General features: G+C 37.9%; 1 protein-coding gene across 1 annotated transcript; it reads left to right on the forward strand.

Annotated features, from left to right (window-relative positions):
* Positions 1–942: 942 nt before the first annotated feature.
* Positions 943–1,869, forward strand: LOC147883337 (uncharacterized). Its single transcript, XM_087399474.1, has one exon. It carries the CDS (start codon positions 943–945, stop codon positions 1,867–1,869), a length of 927 nt encoding a protein of 308 aa, XP_087255600.1.
* The last annotated feature ends 15,818 nt before the right edge of the window (positions 1,870–17,687 follow it).

Raw genomic sequence — 17,687 nt, forward strand, 5'->3', positions numbered from 1 at the left:
AAGCTGGGTTTATTTTTTCAGTTGAGAATTCAGAGTGGGTTTCTCCAGTGGTGCTTACTCCCAAGAAAGGAAAGAAATGGCGTGGTTGTGTGGACTTTCGCCCTCTGAATGCATGCACAAAGAGGGATTATTTTCCTCTAGCATTTCAGGATGAGATATTGGATCAAGTTGCAGGCCATGAAATATATTCAGTATGTGATGGGTACTTCGATACTTCCAAATTTGGATTTGTGAGGAAGATCAAAGGAAGACTTCATTTGTTACACCATGGGGGGTGTATGCATATAGGGTGATGCCATTTGGTTTAACTAATGCACCAGCAACTTTGCAACGTTTCGTGAGCCAAGTATTTGCACCCTACTTGGGAAAGTTCATAAGAGTGTTTCTGGATTATTTTTGCATTTATTCAAGTCATGTGGATCACTTGGAAAAGTTGAGGATTGCATTGAAAAGTATTGATGATGCAAAAGGTTGCCTTAATCCTGCAAAATGCCATTTGGCCAAGAAGAAGGTGGCTCTATTAGGACATGTTATCTAATTGGAAGGTATAGAGATGGATCTTGAGAAGGTACAAGCAATCATTGCCCTTCCACCACCTAGTAATGTCAGACAGGTGAGGGGCATTTTGGGTAAAACAAAGTATTACCAGCGCTTTGTTGATATGTTTTCTAAAAAGGTGTATCCTATAAATTTGTTGACAAAGAAAAATGCATCTTTCCAATGGGGACCAGAGCAAGATGAGGCATTTTGTTTGCTTAAGGAATGCATGAGCCAAAGGCCAATTATCAGCCTCCTATGTGGGAGGATGATTTCTATGTGAATCCAAGTCTGTCAACTCATTCAGTGGGAGCTATACTACTTCAGAAGGGTGAGCAAGGACTCATGCAACTAGTGCATTATGCAAGTCAACAACTCACGGAGGCTGAGTAGAGGTACGGTGAAATGGAGAAAAAAGGTTTATCTTTGGTCTTTGCAGTGAAGAAGTTTAGGTCATACTTGCTGCCTCGCCCTTTTTTCTTCCTTATGTCTCAACCTGCTTTACAATTTTTAGTTCGCAAACCCAATATTGCTGGAAAGTTTGCTAAGTGGATTTGTGAGCTTCAAGAGTTCTCTTTCAATTTTATTACAGAAAGCACCACTAGAGCTTCTTTAGCAGATTTGCTTACAGGTAAGGAGGAAGAAGAAGTAACAAAGGCAACGGAAGACTTAGATGAAGAGTTGGAGACCCCACCAACAACTTTCAAGCTGCATTTTGATGGAGCCCTTAGCCCTTCTAGGAAATGTGGGGCTGGGGGGATAATTCTATTTGATCCAGAAGGAAAAGAGGTATGGGCCAAGGGTAGGCAATTTCCTGAAGTAATATCAGATAATGTAGCTGAGTACAATGCATTGATCTATGGATTAGAAGATTGCCTAAAGGAAGGAGTGAAAGAGGTAGAGGTTAAAGGAGAATCTCAACTGGTCATTAGGCAAATGAAATATGTTTATAAGGCACGGAGTCCTAATCTACAAGATCTTTATAAAAGAGCGATGGAGTTAATGGAAGCTTTTCAGTTTTGCAAGTTTGTGCATATTCAAAGAAAAAATAATCATCAAGCTGATGAGATGGCTACTAAAGCTATGGCTTCTTTCACTGAAGTTACTCTTGCATTGATAGATACAGGTTGGCCAGAGCTCCAAGATGTTCAATATTACTTGGATGAAGGACATTTTCCTCATGGATTGACCCCTCAACAAAATCAGAGGCTCCCAAGGAAGGTTTATCCTAATACAATCCTTGGGGATGTTCTATACAAGGAAGAATATAAAAGGATTATGGAGCTGTGTTGTGAAGGTTCGGGTCACTTTGCTTCAGCTAGCACTACTTGAAAGATCCTTAACACAGGGTATTATTGGCCCCGACTCAACAAAGATGTCCATGAGTGGTGCCAAAGTTGTGAGGTATGCCAAGCATATGGACGCAAGCAATTGGTTCCTGGGCCCTCGAATCCCATTCCAGCATATGGTCCATTTGAGAGGTGGGTTTTGGATTTTGTTGGCCCCCTTTCTCATTCTTCACAAGGGAAGTATTATATATTAGTTGCAACTAATTATGCAACTAGATGGGCAGAAGCAAAAGCTACTATCAACAACAAAGCAACAACGGTGGCATCATTTCTCGAGTTTATATGTGCCCATTTTGGTTGCCCTTTGGAAATCCTTACAGAGAGGGAGGTCTTTTACGAATGACTTGACTGAATCTTTGGTGCACAAATTGAAAATAAAGCATGTCATATCAAGTCCATATTATCCCCAATGCAATGGTCTTATGGAAAAAACTAATGGTTTGCTTTGTGGGCCCTTGTCTAAGCTAGTAGACACCATGAAAACAAAGTGGGATGTGCATATACCAGAGGTTTTGTGGGCTTATAGAACCACTCTGATATAGAGAGTTTATACATAGTGACTCCCCTGAGCATACAATCCATCATAAACTACCTAAGGAAAAATACATCTATTATGGATAACCAAATGGAAGGATTTATTTAAAATATTGAAACCTACATATTGTTTTAGGATTGCTAGTTTGCCAATTCAGATGGAATGGACATGTAAGTTCAATAAAGTTTAATTGCAACCTATTTTATTCTATGAATTTCAATTACTTATTACTTTATCCATTCATAATTGCAACCATATAAACTTGAAAGAACATATAACTTAAAACAAAGTCATATATTTCCATCATAGAGAATGTATACATTGTAAAGAGGTGAAAGACATGGTCCTATGGATACAGCTCAACACCATGTACAATGCCATTGATATTTGGGCTTTACAAAGTGGACAAATAGATGCAATCGGCAAGTAATTTAATAGACAATAAATATGAAATTTGTGGCTGCAAGGAAGAGCATAATAGCTAGTTGAGTTATCAAACAAACAATGGCATATTGGGCACAAACAATTGTCTAGGCTATCGGAGGGAAGGGTTGCACAACATATGGTTGAGAAGATGGATGCTGACAAACAACTAATCATGCCTCCATGCTTGCATCACCAATTAGTGTGCACGCACATCATGGGCCTCTTGCCACAACCATGTGTTGAGGTCCTCCAAGCTCTTCAGCTAGGCACATAGAGCTATAATCTCATTCTATAGCTCTGGCTCTAGTTCGCAGTCTTTTGGTTTCTAGACATTGGACTTGTTCGAACTTGGCTATGCTCTCTTCATGGAGCTGTGCCACTTGTTGCTCTAGTGGTCCACGTGCACCCTCCAATGCCGTGGACAATTGTGACTAGGTGATTGTCACTTCAGTATGACCATGCATACGCTTGTCCTTAAAAGATGAGAAGTCCACCTCGATACCCTTAATGAAGTGTGCGTATAAGAATTTTGCAAAGTACATTGCCACTTCATTATGGTGTGGCACCTTTCAATATATATCTTCCTGGCATTTTTTTGAATCCATTTGTCTCGACAATTTGTTATCTTCCATCTCCCATGTTGGTCCAAAGCTTGGGTTGGGGTGCTTCCATCTCCCTCTCTTGTAGTTCTACATCTCCTCACCTGGGTTCCTAAGGAATCCTCTTCATTAGCCTCCAAGGGACAGATTTCCAAAAGCTCTTGTTTTGAGACAATCTTGTTCAGCTCTTTCCATTTCATGCCTACAAAACCAACGCCCATGGTGTTGGTTGCTAGTTCCTATGTGATACTTATTGACAAAAGGCATAAGAAATGATACATCTAATATTAGAAGCATGCAAAAATTGAATTATTAAACATACATAACTCTAGGATGAGCGTACACAGATGCATGTGAAATAGTGTCTGGAACATACTCGAGCACTGCACTAGCAACTTTGTGTAGCCACTCGAACTGCAAGCATTGATGCTCGGCATGTCAAGCCTCCTCATCAGCCTCCTCTTGCATCAATGGACACTTGCTTGCTCTTCTGGAGTGTTCCTCCTCCCTGTGTAAAGGAAGAGTATCCTCTCCTTCTGACATTCTCACAAGAAAGTTGTAGTGTAGTTTGGATAACAATGTGCAGATGAATGCTCGATATGCAACAGTATGCAAAGTCTGCATGCATAAAATTCAACATTTGTGAGGCACCGATGTGTGAGGTAGGACACAAGATGCAAATGTCACATGCAATATGCTCAATGAAAGATGAAGATGTTACATATCCCATGTAAGATGGAAATTGTTACATATGCTATGCAAAATAAGTTATAAACACTATTGCGAATGAAGTGAGAACTATTTCATAGAAACGAGAACTAAAAGGAATATTCCTTTTTATACCGTTGAAAATTGCCATTTTTCAATCCTTTTTTAAAACATGGCTTCCTATCATAAGTCCCAAAAAAAAAACACTGAAAAAATGGAATTCTTGACTTGACTGGATTTGTATGAGAACATAAAAATGAGCATATTCTCCAGTAAACCAATGTACACACAAGGAAGAAAGCTAACATTATTGCAATTTTCAAAACATCATATGAAAATGAAAGAAGAAGGTACCCATCATACAAAAGATCTTACAAATCATCATGTATTGCATCCTCATCTATATCCACACCCCTAAGTTCCTCACTATCAGCTTCATCATCATTAGGAGATGATGTTGATGATCCATCCTCTTCAGCACTATCCACGATCACATTATCCTCATCCCTATGCAATCCTAATGTTGCTTCTGATTGTCCTTGAGTAACTCTAGAAGAGGGTCCAACTTTATCAATGCATTTCTTTGAGGGAAGCTTTGTTTACTAATGCCAATTGTCTCCTTGCAAAGACGTCCAGCATTGGTCAATCGAAATTCATAAACAAGAATGTCAACCTCATCAAGAACAAGCACACTGACATGTAATTGATTTTTTGCTCCTCTTCGCTTTCCCCTACCATGAGCATTTTTTACCATTTCAGTGGTGTACTTTCCATTGTACGAATCATGACTCTTGGTTCTAAACTAATGCACTTGAAGGGAAATAATATTTCCAATTTTAGATGTGATCAAACCAATCACCTTTGCAATCCAAAATAAATGGCCAAGAGGGTCATCGTTGGCAAGTGTTCCAACCATGGAGTCCACCTTTATATCTTGCACACTTCCACTCCACATTTCTACAAGTCACTCTTGTCTTTTACGAGACCTCCATGCACCCAAATACATTTCTCGTGGCTGTACACATTAATCATACCTTGCAATTGTGTATGGAGAAAAGTTGTTGCATTTTCAACTAGAGTTGCATGAACTAATGGCCGATAGAAAGGAACATTTAGAGTGACATCATTATGCTCAAACCTAGAAATAATTAGGGATTGATCTTCAAATAACTCATTCCACCATCTTGTGTCCTCATCTCTTGCATATGTGTGGGCCTTCTCAATGAGATCCTTCTTTTCTTGAAGGCATCTATGGTAATCAATGTCTTTCTTTTGGCTTTGAGCCTGTTGCACTTCAGATAAAACCTCCAGTGGATCTTGCAAAGAAGCAAAAATCATATGATTAGGAATGAAAAATAGAAATAGCAATCCATTTTGTGGTAGCCATGTTGGAGATAAGAGTACTGCTTGGCATCCATATATGTTTTTCCATCTCTCATCTTTATGCAAAATTGATGCTGAAAGCTTAGATCGTTTAGCTATTGAATACATGTGTCGAATGAATTTGAACCATTCACAAACTTTCTAAAGTCAAATGTTTTTTTCAAGTGTAGCACATGAGGATGTGGTGTATATGCTTCAGCTATAAGTGAAATCATTGTTGTTCAAGTGAAGGCATCGTGTTGCGCTAGCTTCTTTGAGAATGTGCTAAACATCTGATCAATTTGATCATGTGTGTGACCAACCAAGAGGAACCCAAGTTTGACCTTAGTGAAGATACCTTTTTGCACCAACATATTCAAAAATGCAAGCAAAGTTTAATTCTTGTTCTCTCTATCCATGTTGTCCAATTGCAAATACAAGATGGAAGGAAGAGGCCCTTCCCATGTTGAAATTATATGATGAAGAATGGTGATTGTTAGATTGGCATCATTATGGAAATTTGGATATGTAAAAAATACTTTTGATAAAAGCTGGTTCTTATATATGAGACATCCGACAACATGCATCTGTAGAAAAGAATCCTCCTTCAAATCCTTTGGTACCCTAACAAAATGTGGGAGGTTGGTCTTTTTCTGGTCCATGCCATCGATAACAATCCCTAAGTATTTGTTTGGATTCTTCAGGCCCTTCTTACTGTGCTTTGTAAGCTTTTTCCAATGCTTGTTGTTCTCTTTCCACCTTCAGAGCTTCATTTACTTGATCTGAAAGCACATTTTGGTATTGAGAAGACTAAAACATTTAATATAAATTAAATGGACAATACATGAAATATTGAGCATGGAGGAGTACCTCTTTCATTCTTCGATTTTGCATTATACCTCCTACTCTTCAACTTTGCACATATGCTACATATCCCCATTCTAACCTTCCTTGGAATGGTCACATTGTTGAAGTAATTCTTCCATAACCTTGTGAAATGGCAATAGCTCGTGTGTTGCTCATTACTATTTAGCATCTCATCTTTGTTTTGAATCTTGTGTAGTTGTCACTTAAGTGTAGTTTGCATGTGGTTGGCATTACCTCATCATGTTCCTTGAAATAAGTTTCCATCAATGAAACAGCAAACCTTCCACAAGGTCCAATCAACTTTCCATAACGGCGATTTCTCCATAGACCATCCTTCAAAGATCTAGATTGAATCCGTTGCAATCTATTCTTGCCAAGAGTGAGTGCTTGCTTGAATGCTCCTCTACAAACCAATATATGGTCAAGGTAGTATTCAAAGACATCTTTTGTAGTTCGCATGATTGATCTACATAGATAAGCTTCTTACTCCTCACGATTAAGACTGAGGTAGTCAGATCTGATGGACTTGATCTTCCCAACTCCTAGATGTCTCAAGCCATTATGGCAACAATATACCTTAGATGTCTCGGAGAGTTGAGCTGCAGATAACAAGAATCTTTTTCTCCTCCTACCATAGCTGGAATGTCTTCGATTGATGTATAGTGTCACTTCCTGATGTACAACCATGTGATCATCATCACTATCCGAAGTTGCCCTTCTGCTCCGTCGTCATGCTTCAGCTGGTGGTGGATTCCTAGACATGACCTCCACATTGCCAAATGACTAGAGGCTTGCCTCATGTGGAAAGTCAATATCTTTGAATGGTTGTGCCTCCAATGATTCAACATAGGATTCCAATGATGACTCCGAGAGTAAGAAAACCCTGTTCTTATTTTTCATAGAGCAGGGAGACTCAATATATGATTCCAATGAAGACTCTAAGAGTAAGAAACTAATAGAGAAACTCAATTTATGATTCCAATGATGACTCTTCCTGAAAATGATGATCATTGTTACTTGCCATATGCATAGGGGATTCCATATCTGGTGCTAAGAAGTTGGATTGGACTTGGTTCACCACATTTTGTGGTGAAGGAGACTCAATATATGTGTCTAGCAAAGACCCATCTATACAAGTTGACATTGATGGAGAAGTAGAATGGTAGGATGGAAGAGAACTAGTGCTCCTAGTCATTTGTTCTTTGAGAAATGAGGAGAATGAAAGAATGGAGGACAATGTACTAGATAACTTCAATGTGCAGAAGAGTGAAGGAGCATAGTTTTGGGATGTCCTAACCCTAAAACCCTAATTTTAGAAGTCTTGGAATCCAAAAGTTTTATTTTGTTTTTAAAAATCAATTGAAATCCATTGAGTATATAATAGAGGCCCCACGAGCACATTCCCCATTTGCAATGTTCAGCTATGATCTCACCCACAAGACAAAACGTTGGAGCAAATTTGAGGATTGAATCATAGTGTAGAGCTTGATACTTCAAGAGAAAGAGAATGGCCAGGTATGTATTTTCTATCAGACATTATAGATTCCATATGGAATCAAAATATTCCTTTTTGAAAAGTAAATGTTTTAAAGGTGTTGTTCACATACTTTGTTTATCAATTGAAAGAAATCTACATAATGTTGATGAAGATATGACAAAAGTTGATAACATCAACTTGAGTCATAACTTATGACAAAACTCAATAACATCATCGAGTTGTATCATGACTTATGACAAAACTTGATAACATCATCGAGTTGTGTCATGACTTATGAAAAAATTCGATAACATCATCGAGTTGTGTCATGTGTTGTTTCTTAACTCAGTGCTATTATGAACAACAAATCTAAAGACTTGATGTCGAGTCATGGCTCAAAAGTTATGGCCATTTTACTATTTATGTAATTGTTATAACAAAACTCGATGTTGTTATCGTGTTATGTCATAACTTATGACAAATTTTGATGATGTTATCGAGTTACATCAGAACTTATGACAATTCTCGATGATGTTATCGAGTTATGCCACAATCATACCAAAATTCGATGACATCATTGACTTTCCTTATAGTAGTCACTGCAACTCGAAGCTAATAAAGTTAGGATTAACAGTTTATGACATGGATCGATGATATCATCGAATTTTGTCATAATTTTGGAAATTTTTTAGGGTTTGCAGTACTTTTGGGGCAAAAAGCGACCTACAAGACAACGATCAAAATATGCTTTTTTGCATGTTTTTCCTAGAATCGCCCCTCTTTTTCACAAGGTTTTTTCCTAATCTCGTCTCTTACAAAGTCACCTACGATCTTCCAAGCTTGATTTCTTATCTCAGCCACATAAAACTTGCCTTATTTCTCTCAAACTCCATTTACATCTTCTCATCTATCTCAAATGCCCTATCTCACAGAAGCTACCTTCTTCCATGCACAGGCTTCCTATCTCGTAAGAACAAAGACAAACAAATTTTCTTTTGCTACCATTGCAGAAGAAGAACAAAGGAAAAGATTCCAAGAGCATGGCCAGGTATGCTGTGCTAATAAATATTTCAAGTTTTGTCATATGTTATGATTAAAAAATGATGCTGTTATCGAGATTCGTCATAAATCATGACAAAACTTGATGATGTTATCAAGTTTTGTCATATGTTATGATACAAAACAATGATGTTATCGATATTCGTTATAAATTATGACAAAATTTGATGATGTTATCAAGTTCTATCATAAGTTATGACTTTGTTTGATAACATCATCGAGTTGGGTCTTGCTTTTCGTGAATTGTTACAAAACACTTGATGGCTTCTTTTTTTATGTATTGGTATGCCTTCCTTTGACCCATGCTACTAATTATGACAAAATTTGATGATGTTATCAAGTTCTATCATAAGTTATGACTTTGTTTGATAACATCATCAAGTTGGGTCTTGCTTTCCGTAATATTGTTACAAAACACTTGATGGCTTCTTTTTTTATGTATTGGTATGCCTTCCTTTGACCCGTGCTACTAATTCTTTATGCAGCCAAAAACCTTCTCTCAAGTTATTAATTCAAAAAGGCTACAATGACTAGGAATAAAGACAAATCACCAAAACCAGACATTCCAGTTCCAACAAAGCATACAATGAGTCAAGGAAGGCAACCTCATGATGAGTTTGACTCACCAATTGGTGGAAACGGTATGAAGGGAAGGGCCTGAAAGAAGGCAGATGACATTGAGTTGCCTCTTATTGGGAGAGGAAAATCTCAAGGACAAAGGAGGCAGCAGTAAGGCTATGTTTAAGCTGATCTAATGCCTCCTCCCAATAGGAGTGGTGCACATCAAATTAGCCCACAATACGATTCACATGAGGAGCTGTCTCCTTTACCTAAAAAGAAGAGACAAAAAAGGAAATTGCAGTCCTTCTTAGAAGAATCTTCTCCTCATAGGGACATGGGAAAGAGTATAAACTAGGAGCTTGCTATCAGGATTGAAGGAAAGGATATGTCAGATGAAGCAAAGCATTTTGAGAATCAACAGTGGTCACTAACAAAATAGGTATCATGTACTGGAGCAGTCTTGATCATCTCAAGAAATAAAGGCATTTCTGAGTTTGATACACCAAAATCCTTGGGTGTTGTTATGAGTTGTTCGTATGATGAGGATGACACCGATGCTTTGCACTTCAGTCTTACAAATAAAGGGAAGGTATGTGATGTTAATTTTATGGGAGTCTCTTTTTGTGAAGATGTTTCTACAGCTATGGAGTTTGAAAGAGCAATAAGTCAATGTATCAAAGATAACAAAAACATTATCACTGAGCTGCTGAAGCATATCACTTTTGCTCCCTCTTAACCTATGCAAGTGCCGACTTTACAACTCCAGCAGTCAAGACATCCAGATAAGGATATTGCAACCAAGTCCTCGCATGCTGTTCAAAGGCAAATATCCATTCTAAAATCTAGAAGACCTGAGAAAAAGAAGGATGAGAAGAAAAAACGTGTGCAAGATGATGAAGATGTGTCTCTCATAAAGGTCCCTAGTGCTGCTTTGGGATTTGGAGCTATAGACTCCGAAAAAAATCTAATAAGGGAAAAAGTTCAAAGAGAAAATCTTGTGGATGTCAGGAATTATTACATATCAATAAGCTTCACCGACTTGTTATTGATGATGACACTGGAACGAGAGTATTAGAAATCCGTGCACCTCATCCTTTGCATGTCCATAACCTAAAGACTAGGATGAAGATCAATCCATTTGATAATGTTCTTCCATTTCTTGTAATGCTTCCTCCTGCACAATGTCCAACAGAATATGACTTCGATGCTCGTCAAGTGGACCAATATGACTACTATTGCATTGGTGGCAGTCATTCTGCACAAGCTAAGAGAGAGCTAGTACTTGAGTTTCCTAACTCCCGATATTTTAAGAACTATGAATGTAAGATATACGCAGGTCTTAACTCAATGGAGGCAAAGCTCTTAGCATGGGACATAACATTGACAATGACTATAGATTGTCTATGACGTTCATTCAACGGATCAGATTCTTTCATAGTGAGTATGTGGAGTGGATTGCAGAGCATGGTAAACCTTCTATTGAATTGAGAAAAATTTGACCTTTTGAAATTGGATTGGTATTTGATGAAAGCCTTATTTAATGAAAGTAAGGCTTCTGATGCCTTATGAAAATATGATAATTTCTTCTAGTTGGGATTTAGAAATGGTCCAATTTGGGATTTAGTGGATCAAATCTTTACCCTATCGACATTAAAGAATTGAAAGGTCAAAAGAAGGTTGTCCAATGAGATGACCCAAATGTGTCCTACAAAGGGAAAGAGAAGAAGGTTGATGTATCTATGAAGTCGGTCCCTCATGATATGAAAATCACTCACTGGAAGTCAATGCAAGGGATTGGTGATGAGAAGGTGATAACTTCTGTTTTATTTTGCATTATTGGCAAGGAGATCTCACTTGAGGAAATTGCAAATGAGTTTGACGAGTGAGTATTTTCTAAAGTTTTCATGAAACTTTGTTATTGAAGTATTTATCTAAGATATTGATTTATTAATGATGTTATCACATTTGTCTTGGCAAAAACAGGCACAAGATTTATATGAAAATGCAGGAACAAATGATGTTTCGCTTAAATTGTTCATTAACCAACCTCAAGTAGTCACAACTCATTGAAGCAATTCTTTGTTTCCTTCAAGAATATTGTGAGTTTAATTGAATGTCATATACTTTATTGTTGCTGATAGTTATAAATCCTTCCTTCCTCATGCACCTTACTCTAGCTTTTGGTTGCTACTACATAGTAATATGAGTGTAAATGTTTCTTTTGCTCAGAAAATAAGGGCTATAGCAAATACAGTAGAGTTTTCATGTCCTGCCAATTTTATTTCCCATATTGAATATGCAAAGTTTGAAAAGGATAATAGAGCCTGCCAACAACTCTTTTTGCCAACTTCCAACATTAAAAACATTACTCTACCAGGGCATCCTCTTGAGCCTCTCTAGTACAGCATCTTTAATATTGATGTTATGGACATGGTTGAACAAGATCCCAAAGATAAACTACACATTCCGCATAGCTAACATTCAGTTTGATTATAAACTAAAGGGATCAACCTTTGACCAAAGCCCCTTTAACTATGAGCAATTGACACAATTGCTGGACCAAAATTTTCAACAGGTAACAACAGCCCCACTTGGAGGATTTTGATCCATTCTATGAAGCAATCATCTGCAGTTCAAAGGTCCTCATGCAAGAAACACATGCACTTGAATCAATGTGCTGGTAAGCATCCTTATCTCTACGATAGTTTTCTATAATATTTTCTAAACTTCAACATTTATTATATATGTATTGCAAAAGTTTTATTTTTATGGCTAGTTTCTATAGGTATAAAACAAATCTCACCCATGTACCAGGAGAAAAGATGGTGAGTTGTTTTGGGATGATGACAATTGGGTATTTCTTTGCCTCTAAGAAGAGGAAGGTTGGGATGCATTGTAGAAAAAAGAATGTTTAAAATGTTTTTAAGCATCCTGTAATGACAAGAAAGTTGTATTTCTCAAATGCACCCATCATATGGTGAACCTATATCATAAGCCCCAAAGGCTGATTAATGAGATGATAGACTTATTCTATTTTGAGAATGACTTCATCTTGGACCTCTTCTCTGGTTCCGGTACAACTATAGTTTGTGCTTTGAAGAAAGGCCGAAACTATGTTGTAGTTGAGAAGGACCAAGGGCAAGCATCATTCATTGTCTAAAGGATCAATGCCATGAATGAGTTGCCTGATGCTGATCAGGAGGTGGGAGCTCCAATAGTTAATAGTGATCAGGTTCAGTCTTGGATAAATTCTTTCAAATTTTGTAAACTTTTCATAATATAAATGGCCATACATCCATAAGATAAATGGCATATTTCCAAATTATAAATGCTTTTAAGGTCAATAATTTTGTTTTTGAACAATGATTTTATTACATTAAGTTTGACAAACACATGGTGTCCCACAAATATTACAAGGCAAAAAATATGGCTTATGTTTCAAGCAGCCTAAGGGCAAGACTCATCTCTTCCATAGGACCCATATCCAATTCTACCTCACATTCTACTCTCTTTAAGATATCATTGGTCTCAGTAGGTGGCTTTTTCTAATCGGCAATGTGATGCATCATTTGTTCCTACGTGTGATGCTTAATGGCATTAATGACATGAGAGGGAGGCATCTTCCAATCATTCTCAAGATAACCCCATGCATCTTCAAAAAATTGATCATCTCAACAATGATCCATCCCAATGCATAGGTATCTACATGGCATGTATATCTACTTCTTAAGGCTACTTCTTGTAGCACTTTTTTTGCCCATGCTTTTCCTCTTTCTTGAGAACTGTCTCAGCAAAGTCGACATCTATCTCCAAATACTTCTTCTTCAAATGCTTGAATGCCTTTCGACTCTCCAAGAAGTCCATGGCCATCCCCCAGTCTATGATGCCTACTCGGCATCTAAACTTTCCAAAACAATCCAATAAGATGTTGCTGACATGCAGGTCTATGTGCATCCACCTTCCTGTGTATAGCCTTGATAAACCATCCACAAGTGCATCGATGATATGGAGGAGATTCTCACAAAAGGCATTGATTCAGGCATTATCTTCCTTCTCCAATGTAGCTTGGATTGCCTCGCTTGCTGTGGCCATCAGACTCGCTCCTCCCCATGGAACATGGTGGAAGTAGCATGTAAACCTTCCCTAGTCCATTAGTTGAATCTGAAGGAAATGCAACAAGCTACTGCCATTAAAGTATGGTATGATGGTCCAGAGTGACTCTTCTCAGGTTGCTACGATCACACGTACAAGGACTGGGTGTAAAATATGCATGAGTTGTTCTCTCCTTGCTTCTCATGTACGCATGCCAATATTGCCCTTATGCTTTCTTCTGGCATATTCCACGTGATATGGCAACCCTGCAGCTCCTACCAAGTGCATGACTTTAAATACAGTACCATAAGTACCTAAGCCAATTTTCTCACCAACTTGGATCTCCCTCTCTAGGACATAGGCCAAGATCAACAATCTATCTATGTTACTAGGCATGTAGTGTTTTGCCATTTGAACCTCGTCACCTCTTAATGGTTGTAGCTCACCCATAAGGTGCTACAACCTTTTTTTCCCAGCTCTTAGCCACTATGACATAGTGATCTGATGCAACAACCCTACTCTTGTGCTTGGCCCATACATCCATCCATTGTGTTAATTTGAAGACATCAAACTCTTATGCAAGAGTAGGGTCTACATTACATGCTTCGGTGAAGCGGGTCATCTCTACATTCCCAATAAAGCTATCAACCCAAAGCATGGCATCTGTCTCCCATTGCACCCGGCTGGCAAGGTCATCATGACCTTCAGACTACAAACTGCTCTAAGCGAGCTCTTAGCATCATCAAGAATCCTCCTCTTCATAGTGATGACTCCCTCTAGACTAAACATGGTTGGTTCTATCTCACTCTCCTCCATGTCGCACACCCCAACAAAAAGGCATCCTGAATGCTTTGCATCACTCTCTTGCACTTGCCCTTACTTAGCTCTTTCCCTACTTTTCACTTAGTCTCGGAGGTTGAGGCCATGCTTACGAGTAGATCTTGTTGTGTGTGTGTGTGGAAAGCTTCCTTGCTTGACACTAGCAAAGAGTTATATTTCCCACACAATAGTGAGCAGGCAAGCATGTGACAATAACTCCCACCCTATGCATTCTTATTTTTTTTAATTACATGAAATGCAAATGAGTTATCATGAATTAATGTAAAGATTAATAACTTTCAATGCAAAAAATGATTCTTTCAATGCATGCATGCAACAATTAATAACTTTCAATGCAACAAATGATTCTTTCAATTCATGCATGCAACAAATGTAGAGTAAATTCTTCAAAAAATTGTCAAAAAATCCCCCCCCTTTATGTGCAGGCCTAAGTAAACTAGGATACAGGTCATGGTTCCAACTATCCCCCCGTCTTGCTCAAAATGCAGGACTAGGAACCACTTCCTAGACTATGCCCCTTGGCCAAGTCTTGGAGAGAGGAGGATTTTTACCTTTTCTCAATCCACTTTTGGTGAAAATGAAACAAGTGGTTGGCATATATCTTGGGCCGGTAGTACTATCAACAGTAAGTATTGTATTACTGCAGGTGGTAGTAGTACTATCGGTGGTAGTATGTCACTTACCACCACTAGTAATATGATTCTTGGTGAGAATACTCCTACTCTATCGGTGGTAATATTATCGACAGTATTGTTCGTACTACCATCAGTAGCATTGTGTACTACCGGCGGTGGTATTAACACTTCTGCCAGTAGTAGGATACCATTGGTAGTATTGATACTACCGACAGTATGTATCTCATTTTTGAGGTCATGACCACCTGATAGCATAAAGGTGTGATTGTATCGGTGATTGCATGAAATACCTCATCACGACACGTAATCATAGGAAAGTTCACGTGATTATGTAATATATGCAATCCCAAGTCTCTTGCGACGTGAATGGGATATTTTGCACGCTGTTATGGCAAGAATTTTAGAGGATTGGCCCCTGAATTATGTTCATGTGATGGAAGGAAGTAATGGGTGTTGGATAGTATCATAATGTGGAAACTATTAGCCAAGGGTCTACCAAAACATGTTTGATCCTAGCAACTTGTTTGCTTAGCTCAATCATAAGTGAGCATTGAGGCGCAGCCAAGGTTGTTGAAAGGCATGGATGATTTTTTATTGTTAGTTTTGTTAAGAAGTGAAAATTTTAAATTGGTGTCAAAAGTATGTATGTTTTAATAAAAATAAAGCTTTAAAACATTCGCTAGGACTTGAAACTTTTGTGAAAAAAATTGAAGGTTTTGCCAAGATTTCCATCTTTTTCTTCAAAATTCAAAGGAAAATATATAAAATCAAAATATCTTCTATCAACATTATGAAACTAAAAAAAATTGCTTAATAAACTTTTGCCAAGAGTTTATAATAATATATAAGAATAGCTATGATAAAAACATCCCTAGTGGAAGGCTAGGATGCATGACAAGGTATTCATCAGTTTTTGACATTTAAATTGACCGAAATAACACTATTTTGATTTTTTGCTACCAGCAGGCACAAAGTGTCAAAAAATCATCAAAATATCTATCGGTAAATGAGTTTTGGTATTAGTCTCAAAATAAACCGACAAAAGAAGTGTTGGTATATACTGACACTTCAAAAGAATCAGTATATAATGACACTAGGAACGAATCGGTATATATCGACACTTTATAGAAGCTTTTAAAATATATTATGCGGTAAAATAGGGCTTGTTTCAGCCTCATTCATCCCCACTATTGTACGTATTTTATTGAAAGGTAATAGTTACAACATGCTTGTGCAAAATTTCCTAGAACTCTTCAATAACCATGTATTATATATTACAAAATTTTCCCTAAGGGAGATACAAAATGACAACATTGCTGAAGATATACTACTATAAAATGGCAACATCGCCAAAGGTATACTACTACAAAATGGCAACATTTTCGGGGATATACTACTACAAAATGGAAACATTGACGAAGGTATACTACTTATCTAATTCTGAACTACTAGAACTGTCCCTGCCTTCGAGTGATCCCCTCGGCCTCTCCACCTCTGCATGATCCCTCGGCCTCCTCTCTATCCAATGGGTCTCCACCTACAAGCTCCTCCTCCTCTATGTCACCTGGGGTTCCCAAATTGCCACCCTAAGCATGAAACAATTTAAAAAATGAGAGTATAGCTTAATCATAAAATAAATGGTACAATAAAACATGCTTGAGAGAACAATGATTGGATTAGACTTACATGCCAAGCAGCCACTATATCCCAATTGATCTGATGCCCATGACATTCCAGCACTTGACAAATTGGCCTCGCCCCTACTTGCCATGCAAACAATAAATAATAAGAGAAATAGACCTACCACCCATGCATCATTGCATAACCTTTCACCACTCTTAGGTGCGAACCACCTATGGTGTCTAGCCATCTCACCGTTGCCCTCCTTTGAGTATCAAACTTCTTCGGGTGCTTTGTGAACTCTTTCTTTGCATACATAACAACACAAAGCACCCATAGGTAGGTACACAAACACATTTCTTTGACTAAAAAAAACTTACGGGCACGTATATTTGTGTGTCTACAGACCCGTGTCTACAGGCACGTCTATATAATAGATAAACATGCCTATAGATGTGCTTTTAGATGCTCTATAGAAATTTAAAAAAAATAGAAAGACACTTATAGACGTGCTTATAGATGCTCTTCAAAATCTTTTTTTTTAATAGAAGCAGAATTTTGTGTGGTTGAGCAGAATGTTGTTATGTTGTGTATGTTGTGTATGCTATGTGGTTACAAGAATCCCATTTCCACATTATGCAAGTCAATTCTTACAACCAACTGCATTTTAATTAGCACGATTCCAAGCACGTCTATAGCTGACGATTACAATTCTGAATAAAACATTACAACTCCAAAACGTTTAATTCACAAGGCATTCATTGATAGAACATTGCATAAGGAATATGAAAGCCAAAAAAATAAAAGGAGTGTATATTAATTCATATCCCAAAAAGTGCGTGTATATACATATAGCACGAAGCCAAGCCACGTCCTGTGGCTTCAAGTACATAAAATAAGAGGAGTGTATATACAAGAGAGGCAGGAAGCCAAGACAATGGCTTCAAGTACAAAAAAGAGTAGCTAGCACTACTTCTACTTTAGCTAGGATGCTAGCCACTCATAGCTAGAGAAGCGACT

This window comes from Dipteris shenzhenensis, chromosome 28 (assembly GCF_047967505.1).
Source record: "Dipteris shenzhenensis isolate YYH24624 ecotype China chromosome 28, Dip_SZ_1.0, whole genome shotgun sequence".
Taxonomy (NCBI): domain Eukaryota; kingdom Viridiplantae; phylum Streptophyta; class Polypodiopsida; order Gleicheniales; family Dipteridaceae; genus Dipteris; species Dipteris shenzhenensis.

Coding starts and splice junctions, on each gene's coding strand:
- LOC147883337 (XM_087399474.1), top strand. CDS start 943: ATGGAGAAAAAAGGTTTATCTTTGGTCTTTGCAGTGAAGAAGTTTAGG.